A 25,706-nucleotide genomic window follows, 5' to 3' on the forward strand; every position below is an offset into this window, starting at 1 on the left:
TAAGCAGGGAAGCCCAGACTTCCCTCTCTCCAGCCACTTAATCCAGCTCTTCCCGGGGGATTCCGAGGTGTTCCCAAGCAAGCCGGGAGACATAGTCTTCCCAACGTGTCCTGGGTCTTCCCCGTGGCCTCCTACCAGTCGGACGTGCCCTATACACCTCCCTAGGGAAGCGTTCCGGTGGCATCCTGACCAGATGCCCCAACCACCTCATCTGGCTTCTCTTGATGTGGAAAAGCAGCGGCTTTACTTTAAGCTCCTCCCAGATGGCAGAGCTTCTCACCCTATCTCTAAGGCAGAGCTCCTCCACCCGGTGGAGGAAACTCATTTGGGCCGCTTGTACCCGTGATCTTATCCTTTCGGTCATGACCCAAAGCTCATGACCATAGGTGAGGATGGGAACGTAGATCGACCGGTAAATTGAGAGCTTTGCCTTCCGGCTCAGCTCCTTCTTCACCACAACGGATCGATACAACGTCCGCATTACTGAAGACGCCGCACCGATCCGCCTGTCGATCTCACGATCCACTCTTCCCTCACTCGTGAACAAGACTCCTAGGTACTTTAACTCCTCCACTTGGGGCAGGGTCTCCTCCCCAACCCGGAGGTGGCACTCCACCCTTTTCCGGGCGAGAACCATGGACTCGGACTTGGAGGTGCTGATTCTCATTCCGGTCAGTCAGTTAGTAACACAAATATTTGGGCTGCGAATCTTTGGGTGTCCCACGATTCGATTCAATATCAATTCTTGGGGTTGCGACTCGATAATATATCGATTCAAAAATTAAATTTTTCCGATTCAAAAGGATTCTGTATTCATTCAATACATAGGATTTCAGCAGGATCTACCCCAGTCTGCTGACATGCTAGCAGAGTAGTAGATTTTTAAAAAGCTTTTATAATTATAAAGGACAATGTTTTATCAACTGATTGCAATAATGTACATTTGTTTTAACTATTAAACAAACCAAAAATACAATTTATTTTATCTTTGTGAAAACATTGGACACAGTGTGTTGTCAAGCTTATGAGATGCCATGCAAGTGTAAGCCACTGTGACACTATTGTTCTTTTATTTATTTTTATAAATGTCTAATGATAATGTCAATGAGGGATTTTTAATCACTGCTATGCTGAAATTATAACTAATATTGATACTGTTGTTGATAATATTCATTTTTGTTTCACTACTTTTGGTTTGTTCTGTGTCGTGTTTGTGTCTTCTCTCAATTGCTCTGTTTATTGCAGATCTGAGTGTTGCTGGGTCAGGTTTGGTTTTGGAATTGGATTGTATTGTTATGGCATTGCTGTGTAGTGGTTTGTTGGATTGATAAAAAAAATTAAAAATAAAATAAAATCGATTAAAAAAAAAAAGAGAATCTGGCTGTCCAGAGTCGAGACCCAGGATGGACCGCTCGTCGGGACCCAGGATGGACAGCTCGCCTGTATCGGTTGGGGACATCTCTACGCTGCTGATCCGCCTCTGCTTGAGATGGTTTCCTGTGAACTGAACTCTCGCGGCTGTGTTGGAGCCACTATGGATTGAACTTTCACAGCATCATGTTAGACCCGCTCGACATCCATTGTTTTCTGTCCCCTAGGGGGGGGGGGGGGGGGGGGTTGCCCACATCTGAGGTCCTCTCCAAGGTTTCTCATAGTCAGCATAGTCAGTCCCACTGGATGTGAATTCTCCCTGCCCACTGGGTTTGAGTTTTCCTTGCCCTTTTGTGGGTTCTTCCGAGGATGTTGTAGTCGTAATGATTTGTGCAGTCTTTTGAGACATTTGTGATTTGGGGCTATATAAATAAACATTGATTGATTGATTGATTCCGTATCGCACAACGTAAGAATCGCGATTCGTATTCGAATCCATTTTCCCCTACACCCCTAACAATTATGTTATAATGTATCAAAAATATTTTTACATTAATACTATCGGTTTAAAGATGTGGAATACGTCAATATAATGGAGGAAATGCAAGAACCGGAAGTAAATAAACCCGTTTCCGGTTGAAATACAAAAAGCCATGGAGCGCCAGCCGGTTATTCGTTTCAACGTGGTATGATTGCTTTTATGCACTTTAAGGTCTTTTTACACATTGTGCTTATTCCTGACATTTGTCAAATATATTTACTTTCATATTTAAATCATAAACACTATATACTATACTTTTGTCCGCCCTTTATATGTTGTTTATGTTAGCGTGCTAACTTTAGCTAAGCTAGCCTGCTGTGCTAGCAATATATTTATATAGCGCTTTTCTTTAGTGACTCAAAGCGCTTTACATAGTGAAACCCAATTTCTAAGTTACATTTAAACCACTGTGGGTGGCACTGGGAGCAGGTGGGTAGAGTGTCTTGCCCAAGGACACAACGGCAGTGACTAGGATGGCAGAAGCGGGAATCGAACCTGGAACCCTCTAGTTGCTGGCACGGCCACCCTACACTAACCCAGTAGCGTCCTTAGTTTTAGTTATCATTTTAATTATTCCTTTTCTTTAAAGCCCACATAGGTTGATGAAGATGGCCATGATGACCCCACCGATGGAGGGGCTTCCCAGCATGATTGACAAGGCGCTGAGGATGAGGAGGGAAGAGCAAGCTCGCCAGGTGGTCCTCGCTTGGGCTGTCCTTAATGTGTCCCTGGCCGGGATGATATACACTGAAATGTGAGTTGTCCTCAAATGTGAACATTTCCCTCCTTTTTTATGTTGTTAAAGGCCTACTGAAATGAGATTTTCTTATTCAAACGGGGATAGCAGGTCCATTATATGTGTCATACTTGATCATTTCGTGGTATTGCCTTTTTTTTGCTGAAAGGATTTAGTAGAGAACATCGACGATAAAGTCTGCAACTTTTGGTTGCTAATCAATCAATCAATGTTTACTTATATAGCCCTAAATCACTAGTGTCTCAAAGGGCTGCACAAACCACAACACAAACCACTACGACATCCTCGGTAGGCCCACATAAGGGCAAGGAAAACTCACACCCAGTGGGACGTCGGTGACAATGATGACTATGAGAACCTTGGAGAGGAGGAAAGCAATGGATGTCGAGCGGGTCTAACATGATACTGTGAAAGTTCAATCCATAATGGATCCAACACAGCCGCGAGAGTCCAGTCCAAAGCGGATCCAACACAGCAGCGAGAGTCCCGTTCACAGTGGAGCCAGCAGGAAACCATCCCAAGCGGAGGCGGATCAGCACCGCAGAGATGTCCCCAGCCGATACACAGGCCGGATCGGACCGGACCCCCTCCACAAGGGAGAGTGGGACATAGGAGAAAAAGAAAAGAAACGGCAGATCAACTGGTCTAAAAGGGGAGTCTATTTAAAGGCTAGAGTATATAAATGAGTTTTAAGGTGAGACTTAAATGCATCTCGAACTGTTACCGGGAGGGCATTCCAGAGTACTGGAGCCCGAACGGAAAACGCTCTATAGCCCGCAGACTTTTTTTTGGGCTTTGGGAATCACTAATAAGCCGGAGTCCTTTGAACGCAGATTTCTTGCCGGGACATATGGTACAATACAATCGGCAAGATAGGATGGAGCTAGACCGTGTAGTATTTTATACGTAAGTAGTAAAACCTTAAAGTCACAATAAAAATAAAAAGCCTTGCCTTTACCGGAAGTAGCAGACGATGTGCGCGTGACGTCACCGGTGTGAGGGCTCCTTACATCCTCACATTGTTTATATTCATGGACACCAGCAGCAAGAGCTATTCAGACCGAGAAACCGGCAATTTCCCTATAAATTTGAGCGAGGATGAAAGATTTGTGGATTAGGAAAGTTAGAGTGAGGCACTCAAAAAATAAATTAAAAAAAAGCGGCGGCAGTGGTAGCGTTTCAGATGTTATTAGACACATTCACTAGGATAATTCTGCAAAATCCCCTATCTGCTTATCGTGTTAATAGTATTTTAGTGAGATTAAATGAGTAAAGTGGGCTTCACGGTGGCAGAGGGGTTAGTGCGTCTGCCTCACAATACGAAGTTCCTGCAGTCCTGGGTTCAAATCCAGGCTTGGGATCTTTCTGTGTGGAGTTTGCATGTTCTCCCCGTGAATGCGTGGGTCCCTCCGGGTACTCCGGCTTCCTCCCACTTCCAAAGACATGCACCTGGGGATAGGTTGATTGGCAACACTAAATTGGCCCTAGTGTGTGAATGTGAGTGTGAATGTTGTCTGTCTATCTGTGTTGGCCCTGCGATGAGGTGGCGACTTGTCCAGGGTGTACCCTGCCTTCCGCCCGATTGTAGCTGAGATAGGCACCAGCGCCCCCCGCAACCCTGAAAGGGAATAAGCGGTAGAAAATGGATGGATGGATAGATGAGTAAAGTCATACCTCAAAATCGGATGGCTGCGGTGAACGCCAGTGTCTCAGAGAGAAGCCAATGAGGAGCCAAGATCACAGCTGCCTTTTTGACAGCTACAGGAGAACGTCCCATAATCCACTGATGTCTCCGATAAGAGCTGACAATTTTCCCATCCCAAAACTTGCTGGTTGACGTAGAGAAAAAGCTGTGTTAAAGTTTCACAACAAAAACAAAGAAACACCGGCTGTGTCTCGGTGCTAAATGTAGCTGCAATCCACTGCTTTCCACCAACAGCATTCTTATTTATTGTCTCCATTATTAATTGAACAAATCGCCACAGATTCAGCAACACAGATGTCCAAATTACTGTGTAATTATGCGATGAAAAGAGAAGACTTTTAGCTGTAAGTGTTGCTGGGTTAATATGTCCCCTCCAACCAATAACGTCACAAACACGCGTCATCATTCCGCGACGTTTTCAACAAGAAACTCAGCGAGAAATTTAAAATTGTTTTGGCATGTATTGCGATGTTAAGAGTTCATCATTGATATTTAAACTATCAGACTGCGTGGTCGGTAGTAGTTGGTTTCAGTAGTCCTTCAAAGGCTTACTGAAATGAGATTTTCTTATTTAAACGGGGATAGCAGGTCCATTCTATGTGTCATACTTGATCATTTTGCGATATTGCCATATTTTTGCTGAAAGGATTTAGTAGAGAACATTGACGATAAAGTTCGCAACTTTTGGTCGCTAATATAAAAGCCTTGCCTGTACCGGAAGTAGCAGACGACGTGCGCGTGACGTCTCGGGTTTTGGAGCTCCTCACATCCTCATATTGTTTACAATCTTGGCCTCCAGCAGCGAGGGCGATTCAGACCGAGAAAGCGACGATTTCCCCATTAATTTGAGTGAGGATGAAAGATTCGTGGATGAGGATAGTGACAGTGAAGGACTACAGAAAAAAAAGACGAGGGCAGTGGGAGCGATTCAGATGTTATTAGACACATTTACTAGGATAATTCTGGTAAATCCCTTATCTGCTTATTGTGTTACAAGTGTTTTAGTGAGATTATATAGTCGTACCTGAAAGTCGGAGGGGTGTGGCCACGGGTGTGGTGACCGCCAGTGTCTCCGAGGTAAGCCACGTTTCTCCACGAAGCAAGGTACCCGGGCTGAGATTTTTTATTTTTTCCCTCAACGGAGTAAGCATCCGACGGTCGGTGGCGGACAGTGGGAGGCGGCAAGAGAGTCCACGGCTGCAGGAGGAACGACGCAAACTACTCAGTGGCCTAGTGGTTAGTGTGAGATCGGTAGGTTGGGAGTTCAAACCCCGGCCGAGTCATACCAAACACTATGAAAAAATGGGACCCATTACCTCCCTGCTTGTCACTCAGCATCAAGGGTTGGAATTGGGGGTTAAATCACCCACTGCTCCCCTCACCTCCCAGGGGGTGATCAAGGGGATGGGTCAAATGCAGAGGACACATTTCACCACACCTAGTGTGTATGTGACAATCATTGGTACTTTAACTTTAACTTTAACTCTCCGCTCATGTCTACGGTAAGAGCCGGATGTAAACAAGTAAACACCAGCTGTGTTTGTGTTGCTAAAGGCGGCTGCAATTCACCGCTTCCCACCTACATCTTTCTTCTTTGACATCTCCTTAATTCATTGAACAAATTGCAAAAGATTCAGCAACACAGATGTCCAGAATACTGTGTAATTATGCGATTAAAGTAGACCTAATATAGCTGTGATCGGTGCTGGATCAAAGTGTCCGCTGCAATCAGTGACGTCTTGCGCACATTTTCAACAGGATACTTCGCGTGAAATTTAAAATTGCAATTACATAAACTAATTGGCATGTGTTGCAATGTTAATATTTCATCATTGATATATAAACTATCAGACTGCGTGGTCGGTAGTAGTGGGTTTCAGTAGGCCTTTAAATACTTGCTAAGGTACTTATCGTCATTCTCTTTTAGGTCAGGGAAATTGCTGATCAGATACTACAACATCACATACTGGCCTATTTGGTACATTGGTGAGTATACTCTTTACTTTTGTAAGTAATATTATTTGCACATTATTAAGCTTAAATGGGAACTGCACTTAAAAAAAATAAAGTTATGCCTCTCATTCACAAACCTTATATTACGTTTTGTTTTTAATGCAATGCAGCCCATTAATAAACGCTAGCAAAAGTCAGCTAACCATGCAGCTACTGAGAGTTGCTCTATCCCGCCTATAAAGCGCTCTAAAAAGTTTCCAAAAAACTACATCATCATGCTGTAAGTATATATGTACAGAAATAACAGACATGTTCATAATAACATAAAATATTTACATATTTTTTCAAATTTTTAGTGTACGGCTGTATAATTGTTTCACAGACGCATTGCAACGTTCGCTTTTCCCTTCAATAACACCAACACTAATACACTTGCGGACTTCATGGTGTCCTCAAACACTACTTTGGGTTAACAAATGATGATCCAGAAATGTTTTAATATATTTTTTGCCTAAGGAGGATGAGCTGCAACATTTAGAAGCCAGTGTTTCCCCCAGAAAATTTGTTAGTAGTTGAAAAATAGCACGATAGCAATAGGAGAAACTATTCATCCCTGAACACCATGTAGTTCACGTAGGCTTTATGATGCAGTTACATTATTATATCAACTATCAGAAACAGCTTCAGGAATCTCTTCATTTAACAAAATGTCATTTTTTGCTGCTTCAACACAGCTCAATCAACACAGAAAAAGGTCAAGTGAAATAACTTAGTTGTTAACTGTAGTTGTAGGTCAATAATGCTTGTCTTTCTCTCAGACAGATAGGGCGTTGCTGTCCGTAACACACGCACACACACAAACGCACACACACTGCAAAATTAGCTAACGTTACGCTAAAAGCGAATTAGCCTTCACCTCAAGGACCGCGAACGAGCTGAGCTGCCACTTATGTTTCTAGAACATCAACAGGCTCATAGTGATGTTACTAGTAGTTGACTGGGAGGTGTTTATTATAATTATGCTTACCTGCTAAACACTTTTCTTGTCACCAGATCACAGGATCACTGACTACATGCGCTCTGAATAGGCACTGCTGATTGGCTGTTACATGCGCTCTGAATACGCACTGCTGATTGGCTGTTACATGCGCTCTGAATATGCACTGCTGATTGGCTGTTACATGCGCTCTGAATACGCACTGCTGATTGGCTGTTACCGCTCTGCGTGTAACCAATCAGATGGTTCTGTGGGTGGGACAGTGATGTACTGACAGAGGCAGCACAAAGTAGAGGAGCTTGTTAACACTTTAGTTTAGGTGGTAGCTCTTTAGTTCAAACAGAAACACAAAGCATCGTGCAGCAGTATTGCTAAATTTTGAACAAAATATCTACAAACGTAGTAAAACAATCACTTGCACTCACTAGGATGCCGACTCATGCAAAGTTCATATCTTCCTGTTTGGATGAAAAATTTATCGTAATCCACCCAAAGGTTAAAAAAAAAAACTTGGCCGCAAAAAAGCGTCTCGCCATCTCCGGATTTAAGTTGACCAAATTCTCCGTTTATAGCCACATCCTTCTACAATCCAGGTGAGAGGCATGATTTACAATCTAGAATTAACTTTCACCAATTCAGAGGCTATGCACCAGCTCACCGGCTCTGTATGTCAATATAGCAGTATAAGCTAGTTAGCTCTCTGGGATCAAAACGTTTGCCTGCATTAGAGCTTATAATACTAATATTGCTAATACTTGGTTAATATTCAGGTCACGAGACGTAAATAAAGTATTATTGGCATTTTTTTTTAGGTTTTTTTTAGAGGGCTTTATGGGCGCAACAGAGTAGTCCTATTAGCTGCATTGTTACCCACTATTCAGAGTCTATTAAAAAAAGAAAAAACTGTTCTTGTCTTACACAGGTAATGTGAATGACAGTCCACATTTTTATAAAGTTCCCATTCAAATAAGCTCAATATGTTCTCTTCTTCATTGCAGAACTGGTGCTGGCCTGCCTTTTTAGCCTAAATGGTCTTTTTGATTTCTGGAAGTATTTCAAGTACACAATGTCCCCCTCCAGCATTGCTGTGTCCCCTCAACAGCATCGCCTCCTGGGCCTGACAAACACAAGTACGTTGTTCGCTAACGTGCACACACCAAGCATTACTGGTGCGTAGGGGTGTAACGGTACACAAAAATTTTTGTTCGGTACGTACCTCGGTTTAGAGGTCACGGTTCGGTTCATATTCGGTACAGTAAGAAAACAACAAAATATTATTTTTTGGTTATTTATTTACCAAATTTGTAAACAATGGCTTTATCCTTTTAACATTGGGAACACTATAATAATTCTGCCCACGTTAATCAACATTCAACTGCCTCAATTTGTTGCTCAGATTAAATAAAATAACAAAACTTTTCTTCTACATATATAAAGTGCAACATTAAACAGTTTCAAGTCAACTCATCATGCTTAATTTATTACAGCATTTGGGAAGCCTGTAGTTGATTTTTATTATGTAAATGTTATATTTTTATCAACATGTGAAAGCAGGGACCCTGCCATTCAAACAAGGCTGCTACATTACTAATGATTTATGTAACTATAGCTGAAAAAATAGCACGATAGCAATAGGAGAGACTATTCATCCTTGAACACCATGGAGTTCATGTAGGCTTAATGATGCACTTACATTATTATATCACTAGCATGCGCACACACACACACCGCAAAATGAGCTAACGTTACGCTAAAAGTTAATTAGCCTTCACCTCAAGCCAGGACTGCGAGCAAGCTGAGCTGCAGTTTGTTTCCAGAACGTTGACTGGAAGGTGTTTATTATAATTTGGGGAGAGCCTGCTGCTCACCTGCTAAACACCTATCTGCTTGACGCTGAAGCGCTGACTACATGCGCTCTGAATATGCACTGCTGATTTGTTGTTACCACTCTGAATACGCACTGCTGATTGGCTGTTCCCGCTATATATGTAACCAATCAGATGGTTGTGTGGGTGGGACAATGCTGGGTGCTGTGTAGGAGACAAAGGCAGAACGGAGCGTAGCAGTTTGTTAAGACTTTAGCTTAGGCGGTTACTTCATATGTTCGTGTGGAAATTCATTCGGTACACCTCTGAACCGAACCGGAACCCCCGTACCGAAACGGTTCAATACAAATGCATGTACCGTTACACCCCTACTGGTGCGGCTTACTTACTTGTCTTACCGTCCTGTAGGTATCCAGGCCTCTCCTCCTCAGAAGCCGGAAAAAAAGGAGACCCCCGCTCCTGCGGAGTCGTCTCCCTTGCAGGGACAAAGCGTGCTGAGTTTCAGCCCCTCTCGTTCTGCCACCGCCAGTCCCAAATTCTCCCCAAGCTGTGTCGCCGGCTACAGCCCTTCTCTTAGCAACTCTACCTCTCCAAACAGTGCACCATATTCGCCCTCTGTGGCATATGGCAAGGTGCGCGTCCAACTTTCGTTACACAAGGATGTATGATGGTTGTCTATTTGGGGGGTCAAGATAATCGATTTGCAAATTAATCGTGATTCTAATGTATAATGATTCTTCATCGATTTAAAAAAAAATCAAAAATCGATTAAAAAAAATAAATATATATTTTTTTAACCCTGCCTTGTTTAGCCACTCAGGTAAATCCTATTTTTGATGTAGACGCACATATCTGCTTTACAGATTTACAAAGGCAATTGTTGGATACTTCTCTTGTTGCCTTATTTGTATTTGACTTTATTAAATGTTTGGATAGAATTTTATTAAACAAAAACTGTTTTCTTTTAAGTAATATAGAAATTTAGCACAGCTGTTTATCTTTTTTTATGGAAGAATGTAGTCAATCATAGGACTGGCTCCCAATGTTATTAAAAAAAAGTATTGATTCCGAATCGACTCTTTACCCCCAAGAATTGAATCCTGTGGTGCCCAAAGATTCACAGCCCTTTTGTCTATAATGCTTTTCCCCCCCTTTTTAGGTGTTAAACTACAGTCAATCCCCTGGCTCCCCTCCTTACCCAAGCAGCATCGGGCCTTCAGAAAACTCCGGCTTGAGGGCTCGATATCGCACGTCGCCGTCTGTGTTCAACTCCCCGGGAAGCAAGGAGGATTACATGGAGGATCTCAAAAGCCTGGAGCGATTCCTGCGCACCGAAGAGGAGAAGAGTCACCGCAGCCAGCTTGGTACGTGAATTGAACGTGAATTGAACGTGAATCTCTCATGTTTTTACATGAACAGATGAAAGAATAACCTGTGTCAAATAATCAGGGAGTCCCGAATCCGTGTCCCCGAGTCACACACCGACATTTTGGAACTACAACCGCTCAGTGGGGGATTACGCTCAAAGTCTGCGGAAGTTTCTCTACCAGCCTGCGTGCCGCTCTCAGGCACCATCGGCCCATAAAGATGAGACAGACCCGGGTTCCAAGCAGGCTGCAGAGGAGGTCGGTGTACACCTTAATGTGTGTGTGTTTGTGTCTGATTAGGGATTAAATACATTCCTTTTGGACAGGTGTGGGCTAGGATCACAACCAGTCGAGCTGTCGTGGACCGCATCGACGGCTGGACAGCAAAGCTTCGAAATGTACTAACACAATTTCACCCAATACCGCTGCATCGTTAAACGTTTGAAGCTGCTGTGTCACAATCTCCTATTGGTGTGGTTGGCAGTGGATCAGTGACACCATCCTGGTCCCACTGGTCAAGGAGATGGACTCAGTCAACAGCCAGCTCAGAAGGATGGGCTGCCCTGAGCTCCAGATTGGAGGTAAGTGTGCAGAAATAGAACAAGTGTTATCAGAAATACAATATACGAGAATGTCAAGTTGATTTTTATTTTCTAAATCGTGCCAGAACCAATGTTAATTTTGACAACAGTTTTCCCTTTAGTTTTAGTCTTAGTCTTTTAACGAAAATGTATTTAAGATTGAGTCACGTTTTAGTTCTCTAAATTAATTTAGTTTTAGACTAGTCTAGTTTTAAATTACAGTGAATTTATATTAAGATTATTAGTATAAAGCAGGGGTAGGGAACCTATGGCTCTAGAGCCAGATGCGGCTCCTTTGATGACTGCATCTGGCTCTCAGATAAATCTTAGCAGACATTGCTTTACACGATAAGTAATGAATAATTAGTTCCGCTGGTAACCACAATGTTAAAAATAACGTTCAAAATATAAAACATTCTCATGCGTTTTAATCCATCCATCCGTTTTGTACCGCACCTGTTCAAGAAATAACAATGTTATTAAAAATAATTAGAGATTTATTATGCTCTAAAAATGTTGTTTATACATAAAAAAAAATGCACGCATTTAGTTTTATTTAGTGTTAAAAAATCTCCCCTCAGACAGGAGACTCCGGTCCCTCCACACCCACACCTCCCGCCACCTGAACGCTTTTCTGCCCTCGGCCATTAGACACATGAACAATAACAAGATCTGATAGCTCAGTTACAGCTCATGTTATTCTATTCTGTGTTATATGTGTTTTATGTTGCACAATTGCACCAAGAAAAATTCCAAGTTTGTGAACCCGTTCTCAAACAATGGCAATAAAAACTATTCTGATTCTGATGATATGGCTCCCACGGAAATACATTTTAAAATATTTGGCTTTCATGGCTCTCTCAGCCAAAAAGGTTCCCGACCCCTGGTATAAAGGATTCAAATGAAAATACTTAGTGTAAAGGATAATGCATTTTTTAGATTGTCTTGAAACCACTTCTATTATTATTTTGTACGATGGTTTTTGCGAGAGGTGGGAATCTTTGGGCACCTAACAATTCAATTACGATTCAGGAGCTACAATTTGATTAAAAATTAATTATTGATGCATCTTTAATTTATGTATATTAATGCAGTTTTACATTTCTTTTCGTTTCACTAATTGAGCGTTTATCGTTTGCAACCTTTAAAAGCAGTGCATTTGTAATAGGAAACAGTTATATTAATTCCATTTGTTGAATTATTGGAAATGTGTACAGAAGAATTTTAGTGCCCTAAAATAAATGAGCTGGTTGGATGTCTCTGTGAGGTGGCTCGCTGCAAGCAGTCAAATTTTAGAACTGTCTGCATCATCAAATATTAACGTTTACTAATCGATTTTATGGGTGAGCCATTCTTACCATTTGCGGGGTTAGAATTCCCATTCTTACCATCAGGGCAAATCGTCCATGTCCGTATTGCGATGCATCTAAAAAATTTATTATTTCCCCTACCTTTAGTTATTGTAGGTTATTGCCTATCAAATATGAACTCTGTCAACATTTTATTCTCACTTTTATTTGTTGAATAAATTGTCAAATAATGTTGTTGTTGTTTTAGTCAACATGCATTTGTTTTGATTAAGTTATCGCCCTATTTTAGTCAGGGGAAATAGGTTGTTGACATTTTTTTCGTCAACAAAATTAACACTGGCCAGAACACACCAGAAGTAATTTCCTGCATAACAGTCTCTATAGTAAACAAACTAAGTAGCTTATCTTATTTATACGACAACATGTCATTTATGCACAGAGCTAAAATTAGATGTGTTTTCCACAGAGAGTTGTATACAGAAAATATTAAATGATGCTGGGGCTTTTTGTGTTTTCAAAATGTCGTAATCCAGCTAAAACCTCAGCTTGTGTGATTAAAAGCTGAAATACGCTCTCATGTAGCTTACACGAGAGCTTTCGGTAGACCTCTATGAGCGCCTTGTAAGATATCCAGCTTTGCTTCAACGGACTGCATAGCTGTGATTGGTCTGCTTTTTTTAGTACATAATTAACAGGTTTTCCTGCTCTACCTGGATTCGTTCAGGGATTGCACAGCCCATCTTCACGAACGCAATATGGACAATAAGAGCGACCGTTCGAAAATTGAGCTGCCAGACACACTTTGTAAACATCTGCATTGATTATATTGTATGACACATTACATTTCCGCGAGCGTGCTGTGTATTTTTACATAATGGATTATTTTGAAGTCTTTCTACTGATTTATCTCCTAATATGTGGTGGTTATATTTTATAAAAAATGAAAAGAGCACCATTTTCTGACTTAGCTATACTGTGAAAATAATGCCCTACTACAGAGTTGCTTAACTATAGGGCCCATTAATGGGCCCCTAGCGCTTCCTAGAGGGCTGTCAAAAATCTTTCTCAGCTGCAGTTCGTATGTGCCGCAGCGGTACTCCGTTGTAATACACTTTTCCACCACTTGTGGCAGCAATTACAATTTCAAATATACAGAAGACGTCTGGAGCTAAAGTCATGGTGAAGTTTCTGAAGCGCAAAACTTATGACTAAAGTGGTGAAGATGTATTTTCATTTACACTTAAGTTTTATTGACACTTTATTTAAGACACATATATCTTGTTCATTTAGTTAGAATATATTTATTTTAGCAATGTGTAATTTTATGTACATTTATCTTTCACCACTTTTTGCAGTACTGTATATTTGAGTCATTTTTTTTTTTTTTTTTTTTTTTACTATAAGCCTGACCAAAGCATTGATAAGAATCTTTTTGATTAACACCTGGTTTAATATCATTTAACAAGGTTAATTCTGTTAAAGCGTAGGTCGGTTAGATATAGTTATTAAATATGATTAAAATCAAGAGTAAGATTACTAGTTCAATGTTAATATTTAAATGAGCTTCTGGACCCTCTTGGGCCCTTTGTAGTAGAAAAGTTTGGTCCAAAAGGTCAAGAACCCCTGCCCTAATGAGAACCCCAACACTTCTTGCCACCCCAAAGTTACAAAAATAGTGGACACACTGTAAATCATTTTTAACTAAACTACAATTTAGGTTTAGGCAAACTTTGTTGATCCATATGGAAAAATATTTGATCACAATATCTCAATTACTAGAAAAAATATAAAAACAATTTATTCAAAAGCCCCAAAATTCAAATAAACAATTCCTAATACATACAAGTGAAGTATTAGGGTATGATAAAAAAACAATAGAATGGGTAAACTATAGAATAAAACTAATTAAACTGGATTTGCACAGTTACAAATAGGTAAAGCAACTTAAATACAAAAAGACTAGGAACTGTGCAGTAAAAATGACCAGTTATTCTTTTTTCCTCCGCCAGAGGCCAGCATTAGCAGCTTAAAACAGGCTGCGGTGATGAAAGCGTCATCCATCCCCTCCATGAACTCCATGGTGCAGTACCTCGACGTCACTCCCAATCAGGAATATCTCGTAGATCGCATTAAAGGTTTGTCTGACAGCACAATCATCTCCGGGGTTTTTTCCCACATTTTTTCATCCATGTTTGTGTCCATGGTAGAGCTGGCACACAGCGGCTGCATGAGCTCCTTTCGCTGGAACCGTGGAGGTGATCTCAAGACCAGGAAGTGGGACACAGACCTCCCAACAGATTGTGCTGTGAGTCCGCACACATGTAAACACCGCTTGCCGCATTATGACAATTAATGATCCTTTCACCTTTGTTCTAGATCCTCATGCACACGTTCTGTACTTACCTGGACTCCAGACTGCCCCCACACCCTAAATATCCAGACGGGAAGACTTTTACATCACAGCACTTCAGCCACATCCCAGACAAACCCGGCGAGTGCTGACATACACGCAGACGCACTCTAAGAAATGTTTTAACCGCCTATTTTGTGTTATAGATGTGACCAAAGAGAGCCTCTTCTGCATCCACCAGAGCAGCACAAACCCCCCTCATTACCAGCTCATCTACCAGGGACACATCTCCAGTCTGCCCAAGGTGACAACAAAGAAAGGAGCAACTAAAAAAAGTCTAGAGTGAAGAGCACATCCACACAACACCACTTTGGTTTCTCTTACAGGGCAGGAACAACCTGTTCCACACCATCCTCATGTTCCTCTACGTCATTAAAACCAAGGAGTCAGGGATGCTGGGGTGAGAAGTTTTTACACAAACCCACTTGTGATGCTTAAAGGGGAACTGCACTTTTTTGGGGGGCATTTTGCCCAACATTTACAATCCATACGCAAGACAAGAACACACATGTTTATTTTTTTTAATGTATTCTAATTAGTAAATAAACACTAGCAAAAGTCAGCTAACAATGGAGCCAACAGGAGTCGCTCTATTCCGTTTATAAAAAAAACAACCAAAAACCTCCATTTAAAAAATTAATAATATCCTTTTTTTTTTCTTTTTTTTTCCGGCTTTCGACTCACTCGACCGCTCATAAAAGCAATGGGACTCTGTCTGTGATTGGAGCTTGTAGTTACATATTATATAAATATGTAAATATTATATAAATCTGTATATAAATATTTACATAAAGTGTTATAATTATATTCCAACTCCGCGTTCTTCTTGGTCATCGCCGCCGCCGCTGCCACTCCCCATCAATTACCCCACCCCTCCGCCGCCCGACCACACCACCACAAATAGATGCCTGACCTGTGGGAAACACTGACTGTATGTATGTTAGGAGTGTAGGAAAAATTGATTCGAATATGAATCGAATCGAATACAATGTGCGATTCCGAATCGATTCTTATTTTTAAAAAATCGATTATTTTATTTTATTTTATTTTTTTGTTGTTATCAATCCAACAAACCACTACACAGCAATACCATAACAATGCAATCCAATTCCAAAACCAAACCTGACCCAGCAACACTCAGAACTGCAATAAACAGAGCAATTGAGAGGAGACACAAACACGACACAGAACAAACCAAAAGTAGTGAAACAAAAATTTATATTGTCAAAAACAGTATCAATATTAGTTAAAATTTCAGCATAGCAGTGATTAAAAATCCCTCATTGACATTATCATTAGACATTTATAAAATTAAAAAAATGAACAATAGTGTCACAGTGGCTTACACTTGCATGGCATCTCATAAGCTTGACAACACACTGTGTCCAATGTTTTCACAAAGAAAAAATAATTCATACTTTTGGTTCGTTTAATAGTTTAAACAAATTTACATTATTGCAATCAGTTGAATTGATTAACGTGGACCCCGACTTAAACAAGTTGAAAAACATATTGGGGTGTTACCATTTAGTGGTCAATTGTACGGAATATGTACTGAACTGTGCAATCTACTAATAAAAGTATCAATCAATGATAAAACATTGTCCTTTACAATTATAAAAGCTTTTTTTTTTTTTTAAATCTACTACTCTGCTTGCATGTCAGCAGACTGGGGTAGATCCTGCTGAAATCCTATGTATTGAATGAATAAAGAATCATTTTGAATCGGAAAAATATCGTTTCTGAATCGAGAATCGAACAATATATTGAAAAAATCGATATATTATCGAATCGTGACCCCAAGAATCGATGTTGAATCGAATCGTGAGACACCCAAAGATTTGCAGCCCTAATGTATGTAATGTAGTAACAGGCACATTCATAATAACATGTACCATTTACGTATTTTGCTCAGTTTAAGCAAATGGCAGCGCATTCATTTCACATCACAACATTCGCTTTTCCCTTTAACTTACACCAAGCATCATGAAGCAGTATTGCTAAGTGCTGAACAAGATGTACAAACTAGGAACATGTGGTGGAAAAGCCGGGGTTTTCACCTGGGGGGCCTCATCTCGTTCGTGGTAGCCAATTTTATGTAGTCGAAAAGTCAGAATCTTAAACAGAAGCAACAGAGAGTTTTTTTTACAACGGTTTTAATTACTCACAATCAGATAGTACAAAGTTGGATTGAATCAATATGAAAACAGAAAGTGTCTCATGAGACGAAAGATGGTGTTCCCTTGTGAAGGAATTAATAAGAGCGCACAACAGGCCTGGTCTTCCCTTCTTATTTATACGCTCCATGATGACCTGATTTCTATCATAACAACTTATGTAACTGTCCGTTGTTCAGTGTGACTAGACCTCTCATGTCGTGTCACCCCCCAACTTGGTCAGTGTGACTAGACCTCTCATGTCATGTCACCCCCCCAACTTGGTCAGTGTGACTAGACCTCTCATGTCGTGTCACCCCCCCAACTTGGTCAGTGTGACTAGACCTCTCATGTCGTGTCACCCCCCCAACTTGGTCAGTGTGACTTGACCTCTTATGTCGTGTCTCTCCCAATGCTTTTGGTTTGGAGGTAACCCTAGGACCGAAATTTTCCACTACAAACATATTAAAGCAATCACTTACTTTACATAGTCTGATGATTGGATGTTCATATATTTTCGTTAAGATGAAGAATTAATCATAATATTCACGAAGGATTTAAAAAAAAACATTCTCGCAAAAAAGCTTCTTTGTTTGTCTTTGTCGCCATCTATGGGTCTAAGTAAACCAACTTCTCAGTTTATAGATAGATAGATAGTACTTTATTGATTCCTTCAGGAGAGTTCCTTCAGGAAAAATTAAAATTCCAGCAGCAGTGTACATAGTTGAGGTCAATTTAAATTAAAGTAAAAAGTAAATAATGGGGGTTTAAATGGAAACAAAATAGAGAAATATTACAGTAAGAATGAAAAATAAAAAGCAACAATGGGAATAAAAATATAACAGTAAAATAAGAATATAACAAGTATCCTTCTACTTTCCAGGTGAGAAGCATGATTTATAATCCAGAATTAACTTTCATCTGCTCAGAGGCGATGCAGCAGCTCACTGGCTCAATATAGAAGCTCAAGCTATTCAGCTTTCTCTAAACACAACGCCGCGAAAATGGATTGTGTAAACAATATTGCTAATATTCAGGTCACAAGATGTAAGTGACATCTACAAAAGATTAGTCACATGTAATGTTTTCAATGTAGGTGTAAAAATAATGTATTTATATATCTCTTTTGTATTTTATGTCATTCTCTTGTTTTGTTTGCATGGCTCAAAATAAACCATTCATTCATTCATTCATTCAAGTATTGTTGGCAGTTTTTTGGTTTTTAGCGGGCTTTAAGGGCGCAAATGTGTACTTCCATTAGCTGCATTCTAGCCACCTAGTACCGGTACTCGTCATGTTTTAAGACTTATAATGCATAAGAAAAACAAACGTGAATGAAAGGGAAAATAAATAAAAGACTGCAGTCATGTTTAAAACTAACGCACAGCAGTTTTGGAACTTTATTTCTCCTCCTTTTTTCCAGGCGGGTGAACCTCGGCCTCTCTGGTGTAAACATTCTATGGATTTTTGAAAACTGAGCCTTCAACGTTCACAGTCACGACCAGCACATCCATCCATGTGGGGAGTTCCCCCCCCTCAATATCTTCATCTTCACAGGTTTGAAGACCATTTTAAGGACTTCAGTTTCAGCGCTCAGTTCAGAAGAATTCTCTAGAAACGAGCAGCTTTGTAATAGCTTTGACGACACGTCATATATTTTTTTAAACGCGCAAATTCTCTTTGAGAATGTACTGAAACAGCCTCAATTCAGTGTGTTGTGTACTCAAGGGCTCAAATGCATTTGGTTGAATGTAAATATAGCATGCATGGGCTTCCCATGTCTTTCATCTAACATTTGTAGGGTTTCTAGGTGTACCAGTGCCATTATAATTTACTGCGAAAGGTCAAATGGATGTGTGATGACATTTTACACTCTTGCTTGAATAAAAGAAATGACATTTAAATAAGAAAACGTTTCCACTCTAGCTTTGACTTGGCTCACTCGATGTTCACTTGTTAGTGTTTAGTAATGTGCAGTCACAAATATTGCGGAAGAAAGACCTGAAGTTGATCTAGAGCAGGGGTGTCCAAACCTCTTCCTCTGAGGGCCACACACTGGTAAATTAACGCATGCGGGCGCCATTTTTATATTTTTCTTTTAAAAAAAACAATACAATATAATATATATATTAATTTATTTATTTATCTTTAACCTCAAGTGTGGTCCGGGAGAACCGAATAGGTTTTATTGGTAAAAATGTAATTAAGTAATATGTTATTATATTTATTCATTATTTTTTTCAGCACTTATATCTTCAGATCAATTTAAGGTCTATCTTTCAGCATAACATTTTTTTTTTTACGTTTTAGGCCTTTTTTTGTGACAAAACCCTATTTTATATAACAAAACCCCCCCCACAAAATATGCAGTTTTCTCCTCGAAAATTTTCTAAATGGAAAATTTGATGTGAAGAATTGGAGACTTAAAAAGGTCAATAATTCAGAACATTGACTGTGGCCCAAATATAAAACTGTTAAAAATAAATATTTTTTTTGTTTACTTTCAACTCATAAGTCTCTATATTAACTTCAGATCTATCCGTCGATTATAAGTTTTTCATATTTTTCATGTTTTTGTCAAAGAAAGCTCTGTTTTTTGTATGGCAAACACAAAATAGGCAATATTTTAAGTGGAATTCTCGATGTAAATTAACTGCAGTTTTAAATAGGTCAGTATTCAATAACATTCATTTTAAATCATTATTATTTTTTTTTTGTCAATTTTGCAACTTTTTCCTGTTACAATTTACCTGTTTGCTTTTTTATTGCACTTTTTTTCAGTTTTTAATTGTATTTGTATAATGTGCCGCTGGCCTTAAAAAAATTAGCTGCGGGTTGCACTTTGGACAGTCCTGATCTAACGATTTACTTTAAACCAGTGGTTCTTAACCTGGGTTCGATGGAACCCTAGGGGTGCGGCGAGTCGGCCTCAGGGTTTCGTCCGAGCCAGTCAAGACACACCGACTCATCCTTACTTGCCAACCTTGAGACCTCCGAATTCGGGACATGGGGGGAGTAGGGGTGAGGTGGGCGGGGCTTAGTGGTAGCGGGGGTGTATATTGTAGATTCCGGAAGAGTTAGTGCTGCACGGGACTCTGGGTATTTGTTACGTTATGTTACGGTGCGGATGTTCTCCCGAAATGTGTTTGTCACTCTTGTTTGGTGTGGGTTCACAGTGTGGTGTGTATTTGTTACAGTGTTAAAGTTGTTTATATGGCCACCCTCAGTGTGACCTGTATGGCTGGTGACCAAGTATGCCTTGCATTCACTTATGTGTGTATAAAAGCCACATAAATGATGTGAATGCGCCGGCACGCCGTTTGTATGGAGGAATATTGGACATGACGACAGGTTGTAGAGGACGCTTAAGGCACGCCCCCAATATCGTTGTGGAAATCGGGAGAAATTCGGGAAAATGGTTTCCCCGGGAGGTTTCCGGGAGGGGCACTGAAATTCGGGATTCTCCCGGAAAAATCATGAAGGTTGGCAAGTATGGACTCATCGTGTCAACAAAAACTTTTCCATATCGGCGTATCATGGATACGGCAACAGCAGACGTCACACTGATTTGCAGGTGTGTAATTTGTTGTGGTCTTGCGATGAGGTGGCGACTTGTCCAGGGTGTACCCCGCCCTCCGCCCGATTGTAGCGGTGATAGAAGGCACAGCAGAAGCTCTACTTCTTGAGAGTACTCAGGAATCACCACCTGAGACAGGATCTACTGGTGTCCTTCTACCGCTGCGTATGGTTCTGCAGCTGCACAGGAGCAGAGAGGAAAGCTCTCCAGAGGGTCGTCAACTCGGCCCAAAAAAATCATCGGGTGCCCCCTCCCCTCCTTGGAAGAACTGTACAACCCCCGCTGCCTGAAGAAGGCAGCCAACATACTCAAGGACCCATCCCACCACCCATCCAACAGCCACTTCGAACGGCTGCCTTCCGGCAGACGTTTCAGAACCATGCGAACCCGCACAAATAGACTCAAGAACAGTTTCTACCCCCGGGCCATAACTGCACTAAACGCAGTTGGAATGTAAAAAAAATAATTTAAAAAAACATATACTGTATTTCCTTGAATTGCCGCTAGGCGCTAATTAATTTAAAACCTCTTCTCACTCCTCCGCTTATCAAAGGCAAAGTAAGCATGCGTTAATTATTTTAAAACCTCTTCTCAATCTGGCACTTACCAAAGTCATGCAGTAAATATTTGAGTGTAATGTAAGCTTGGACCTTAAATCCTACTGAATAGCTCTTAATCTTATTCCCTTTATGCGATTTAAGATTACCGGAATTGAAATCGGCCTCCTCCGTTTTGAAAATGATGACAGGGGAAGTGTCACTCGTGACGTCACGAGTTTGACCCGGCGGTAATACTAAGCATGCGCTAATTATTTAGCGAAGCGAGTTTGCCTAATTCAAGGCAGGCGCATACTATATGCCTGGCGGCAAATCAAGGAAATACGGTAACTTTGTCTTGAATTTCAAAAAAACAAACATTTTATTTTTCACAAAAGAAGGGTTCGGTGAATGCACGTATGAAACTGGTGGGGTTTGGAACCTCCAACAAGCTTAAGAACCACCGCTGTAAACGATAAATAAAAAATGTTTGATATTTAACTTATTTTTAACATTCTAAGAGACCTTTCTGGATTCCAGGGGCTAAACTTGAGGGGAGCCCTACAAGTTATGAATATAGATTATATATTGTATTGGTTTAGGCTGCTGCCCCCGCGACCCGACCTCGGATAAGCAGAAGATGATGGATGGATGGATATTGTATTGGTTTTAATTAAAATGACCATGAATTGATTAACGTGGACCCCGACTTAAACAAGTTCCATCCATCCATCCATCTTCTTCCGCTTATCCGAGGTAGGGTCGCGGGGGCAGCAGCCTAAGTAGGGAAGCCCAGACTTCCCTCTCCCCAGCCACTTCGTCTAGCTCTTCCCGGGGGATCCCGAGGCGTTCCCAGGCCAGCCGGGAGACATAGTCTTCCCAGCGTGTCCTGGGTCTTCCCCGTGGCCTCCTACCGGTTGGACGTGCCCTAAACACCTCCCTAGGGAGGCGTTCGGGTGGCATCCTGACCAGATGCCCGAACCACCTCATCTGGCTCCTCTCCATGTGGAGGAGCAGCGGCTTTACTTTGAGTTCCTCCAGGATGGCAGAGCTTCTCACCCTATCTCTAAGGGAGAGCCCTCGAAACTCATTTCGGCCGCTTGTACCCGTGATCTTATCCTTTCGGTCATGACCCAAAGCTCATGACCATAGGTGAGGATGGGAACGTAGATCGACCGGTAAATTGAGAGCTTTGCCTTCCGGCTCAGCTCCTTCTTCACCACAACAGATCGGTACAACGTCCGCATTACTGAAGACTTAAACAAGTTGAAAAACTTATTGGGGTGTTACCATTTAGTGGTCAATTATACGGAATATGTACTGAAATGTGCAATCTACTAATAAAAGTATTAATCAATCAATCAATCAAAAATGATCCCTCATGCTTAAATTTTTCAGTATGCGGAATTAGTGGAATTAATTTGGACACCCCTGTGTAACTCGAGGTTGGCTGTAAAGAACTACAATTCCCAGAATGCATTCGGCCCCCGAGCTTCCTCCACTCACATCCGCTGTGGGTCGCGGTCTAGTGTTGGAGAAGAGACTTTGTCAAAGTGCGGCGATGTCAGTGCAGCTTGTGGCAGCGAAAATGGCAGAGGTCGAACTCAAAGACGTGGCCGCCGCTAAACAACTAGCGGCCGACTCCCCGACGTCCCCAATCTCGGCAGGACTCAGCCTGGCCAGAAACTATCCACACGAGGCCGGTTCCTCCGTCACAGCGGAGCCCTCCGTCAAAGCCGGGGAAAGCAGCCCGGGGTTGCTCGCCCCCAACGCGGCCAAGATGCCGCAGGCGTCGGCTATGAAGCGGCCGGACCCCCAACAGAACGGCGGGGAGGCGTTTGTCAACCGTGACGGCACCGTCGCGGAGGCGCCGCGTTTGAAAAAGGCAAGTGACGGCGTGTTTTTTTTTTGTCTCCATTATCGCCTTTTTTTCGTCCTCCGCTCTATAATGAAAGCACGCTGTGTGGCGAAGCTAGCATGCTAACAGATACCGCCTGCTGAATGACACATTAACATACTCATTTCTGCCGAGTTACACACATTAACATACTCATTTCTGCTGAATGACTCGCATTAACATACTCATTTCGCAACTACACTGAAGACACTCCAACAAAGACGACTTTTGTCATGCTTTTATCACATCTAAACTGCCACACAAAGTTTTGCTTGTGAGGGACTGCCTCCTTGCTGTAAAACTGCATTGTGTTTTTAACTTAACATATACAAACTCTGTTTCCATATAAGTTGGCAAGTTGTGTTAGATGTAAATATAAACAGAATACAATCATTTGCCAATCCGTTTCAACCCATATTCAGTTGAATATGCTACAAAGGCAAGATATTTGATGTTCAAACTCATAAAGTTGATCTTTTTTTCACAAATAATAATTAACTTAGAATTTCATGGCTGCAACACGTGCTAAAGTAGTTGGGAAAGGGCATGTTCACCACTGTGTTACATCACCTTTTCTTTTAAAGGGGAACATTATCACAATTTCAAAAGGGTTAAAAATAGGGATATATCAATCAATCCACTTTATTTATATAGCACATTTAAACAACAATAACGTTTCCAAAGTGCTGCATAGCCATGTTAAAAACAATTGTAAAAAAAAAAAAAATAAGTATGGGTTGTACTTGTATAGCGCTTTTCTACCTTCAAGGTACTCAAAGCGCTTTGACACTACTTCCACATTTACCCATTCACACACTGATGGAGGGAGCTGCCATGCAAGGCGCCAACCAGCACCCATCAGGAGCAAGGGTGAAGTGTCTTGCTCAGGACACAACGGACGTGACGAGGTTGGTACTAGGTGGGATTTGAACCAGGGACCCTCGGGTTGCGCATGGCCACTCTTCCACTGCGCCACGCCGTCCCTAATAAATAAAATAAAATAAAGTATATATATATATATTATGCTCCACCAATGACTGAATAAAAACAAAACAAAAATAATAAATATAAAACCAATAAAAACAAATATGATTAAAAACTATTTTAAAGGGTAAAATCAATTAAAACAGTAAAAGAGAAATCAAAGTGTATAAAAAACACAGAGGACAACAGAGGACCACACAACTCACGTAGTGTTAAAAGCCAAAGAATAAAAGTGGGTCTTAAGACGAGACTTAAAACACTCCACTGTGGAAGCAGTTTGAACATGGAGGAGCAGAGTGTTCCAGAGCTTAGGGCCGACCACAGAGAAGGCCCTGTCTCCCCTGGTCTTAAGTCTGGTCTTGGGCACCACGAGCTGGAGCTGGCTCTCGGACCTCAGAGCGCGCGCAGGAATGTAAATTTGGATGAGGTCCGAGATGTATTGAGGTGCCAGTCCATGTAAAGATTTAAAAACAAACAGCAATGTTTTAAAATCAATTCTAAAATGAACAGATGCACCGAAATGAAAATTTGTAGCCGAAGCCAAATAAAATTTAAACGCTTGGCCGAAGGCCGAATACCGAATAATGAATGCAGTTTTTCACAATTTTTAGAATATTGCATAAATAGCCTTGAATAAATATTTACACATGTTTTTCAAATAAAGTAATTTTTTATTGAATATTGAATTTTTTTTAATATTCCAGTACCCTTTGCTTTTCAAAAAAAGCACAAAGTTTTTCATTTGCCCTGCCCCAAGTGGAGGAGTTCAAGTACCTAGGAGTCTTGTTCACGAGTGAGGGAAGAGTGGATCGTGAGATCGACAGGCGGATCGGTGCGGCGTCTTCAGTAATGCGGACGTTGTATCGATCCGTTGTGGTGAAGAAGGAGCTGAGCCGGAAGGCAAAGCTCTCAATTTACCGGTCGATCTACGTTCCCATCCTCACCTATGGTCATGAGCTTTGGATCTCTCCCTTAGAGATAGGGTGAGAAGCTCTGCCATCCGGGAGGAACTCAAAGTAAAGCCGCTGCTCCTCCACATCGAGAGGAGCCAGATGAGGTGGTTCGGGCATCTGGTCAGGATGCCACCCGAACGCCTCCCTAGGGAGGTGTTTAGGGCACGTCCAGCTGGTAGGAGGCCACGGGGAAGACCCAGGACACGTTGGGAAGACTATGTCTCCCGGCTGGCCTGGGAACGCCTCGGGATCCCCCGGGAAGAGCTAGACGAAGTGGCTGGAGATAGGGAAGTCTGGGCTTCCCTGCTTAGGCTGCTGCCCCCGCGACCCGACCTCGGATAAGCGGAAGATGATGGATGGATGGGTTTTTCATTTATATTAGGCCTTCAAACAAAACATGCATTCCAAAAAAAAATAAAGTGCATTAATGTGGATAAACCCACAACAAATGAATTATTGTCCTTTTGGCAAAAGTCTGCTTAGCCACAGTAGATATGCTAATAATGTAAACAGAAGGCTCAAGTAAATCTCAATTAAGTGTGTGCTTGTAACCTCTTACACTTATACAGGTAGCCTACACAACAGGCTAATAATATAAACAGAGGCCCCACTAAATCTCAATAAGTGTGTGCTTGTAACCTCATACACTTATACAGGTAGCCTACACAACAGGCTAATAATGTAAACAGAGGCCCCACTAAATCTCAATAAGTGTGTGCTTGTAACCTCATACACTTATACAGGTACACAACATATCCCAACGTCACCGCGTCACTGCACGTTGG

The 25,706-nt window shown here is 41.4% G+C and overlaps 2 protein-coding genes across 5 annotated transcripts in view; both read left to right on the forward strand.

Moving 5' to 3' along the window:
• The first annotated feature begins 1,974 nt into the window (after positions 1-1,974).
• On the forward strand, positions 1,975-18,886 carry tmem209 (transmembrane protein 209). The gene is made up of 15 exons (XM_061914536.1): positions 1,975-2,057; positions 2,502-2,666; positions 6,302-6,360; positions 8,323-8,454; positions 9,559-9,782; positions 10,310-10,514; positions 10,600-10,775; positions 10,844-10,915; positions 11,002-11,098; positions 14,418-14,543; positions 14,616-14,713; positions 14,785-14,899; positions 14,965-15,062; positions 15,145-15,218; positions 18,398-18,886. The coding sequence occupies exons 2-15, from the start codon at positions 2,515-2,517 to the stop codon at positions 18,450-18,452; spliced, it is 1,683 nt and encodes a 560-aa protein (XP_061770520.1). The 5' UTR covers positions 1,975-2,057; positions 2,502-2,514; the 3' UTR covers positions 18,453-18,886.
• Positions 18,887-22,567: 3,681 nt separating this feature from the next.
• The window catches only part of ahcyl2b (adenosylhomocysteinase like 2b), an 80,724-nt gene continuing 77,585 nt past the window's right edge, over positions 22,568-25,706 (forward strand). For 3 of the 4 annotated variants that reach the window (XM_061914537.1, XM_061914539.1, XM_061914538.1), the window contains exon 1: positions 22,570-22,972. In XM_061914537.1, coding sequence (XP_061770521.1) covers positions 22,649-22,972 — 324 coding nt within the window. In that variant the 5' untranslated portion in view covers positions 22,570-22,648. Of the gene's footprint in view, positions 22,973-25,706 lie in introns of all 4 variants that reach the window. The other variant, XM_061914540.1, reaches the window with a different exon arrangement.

This window comes from Nerophis ophidion, linkage group LG10, assembly GCF_033978795.1.
Source record: "Nerophis ophidion isolate RoL-2023_Sa linkage group LG10, RoL_Noph_v1.0, whole genome shotgun sequence".
Taxonomy (NCBI): Eukaryota; Metazoa; Chordata; class Actinopteri; order Syngnathiformes; family Syngnathidae; genus Nerophis; species Nerophis ophidion.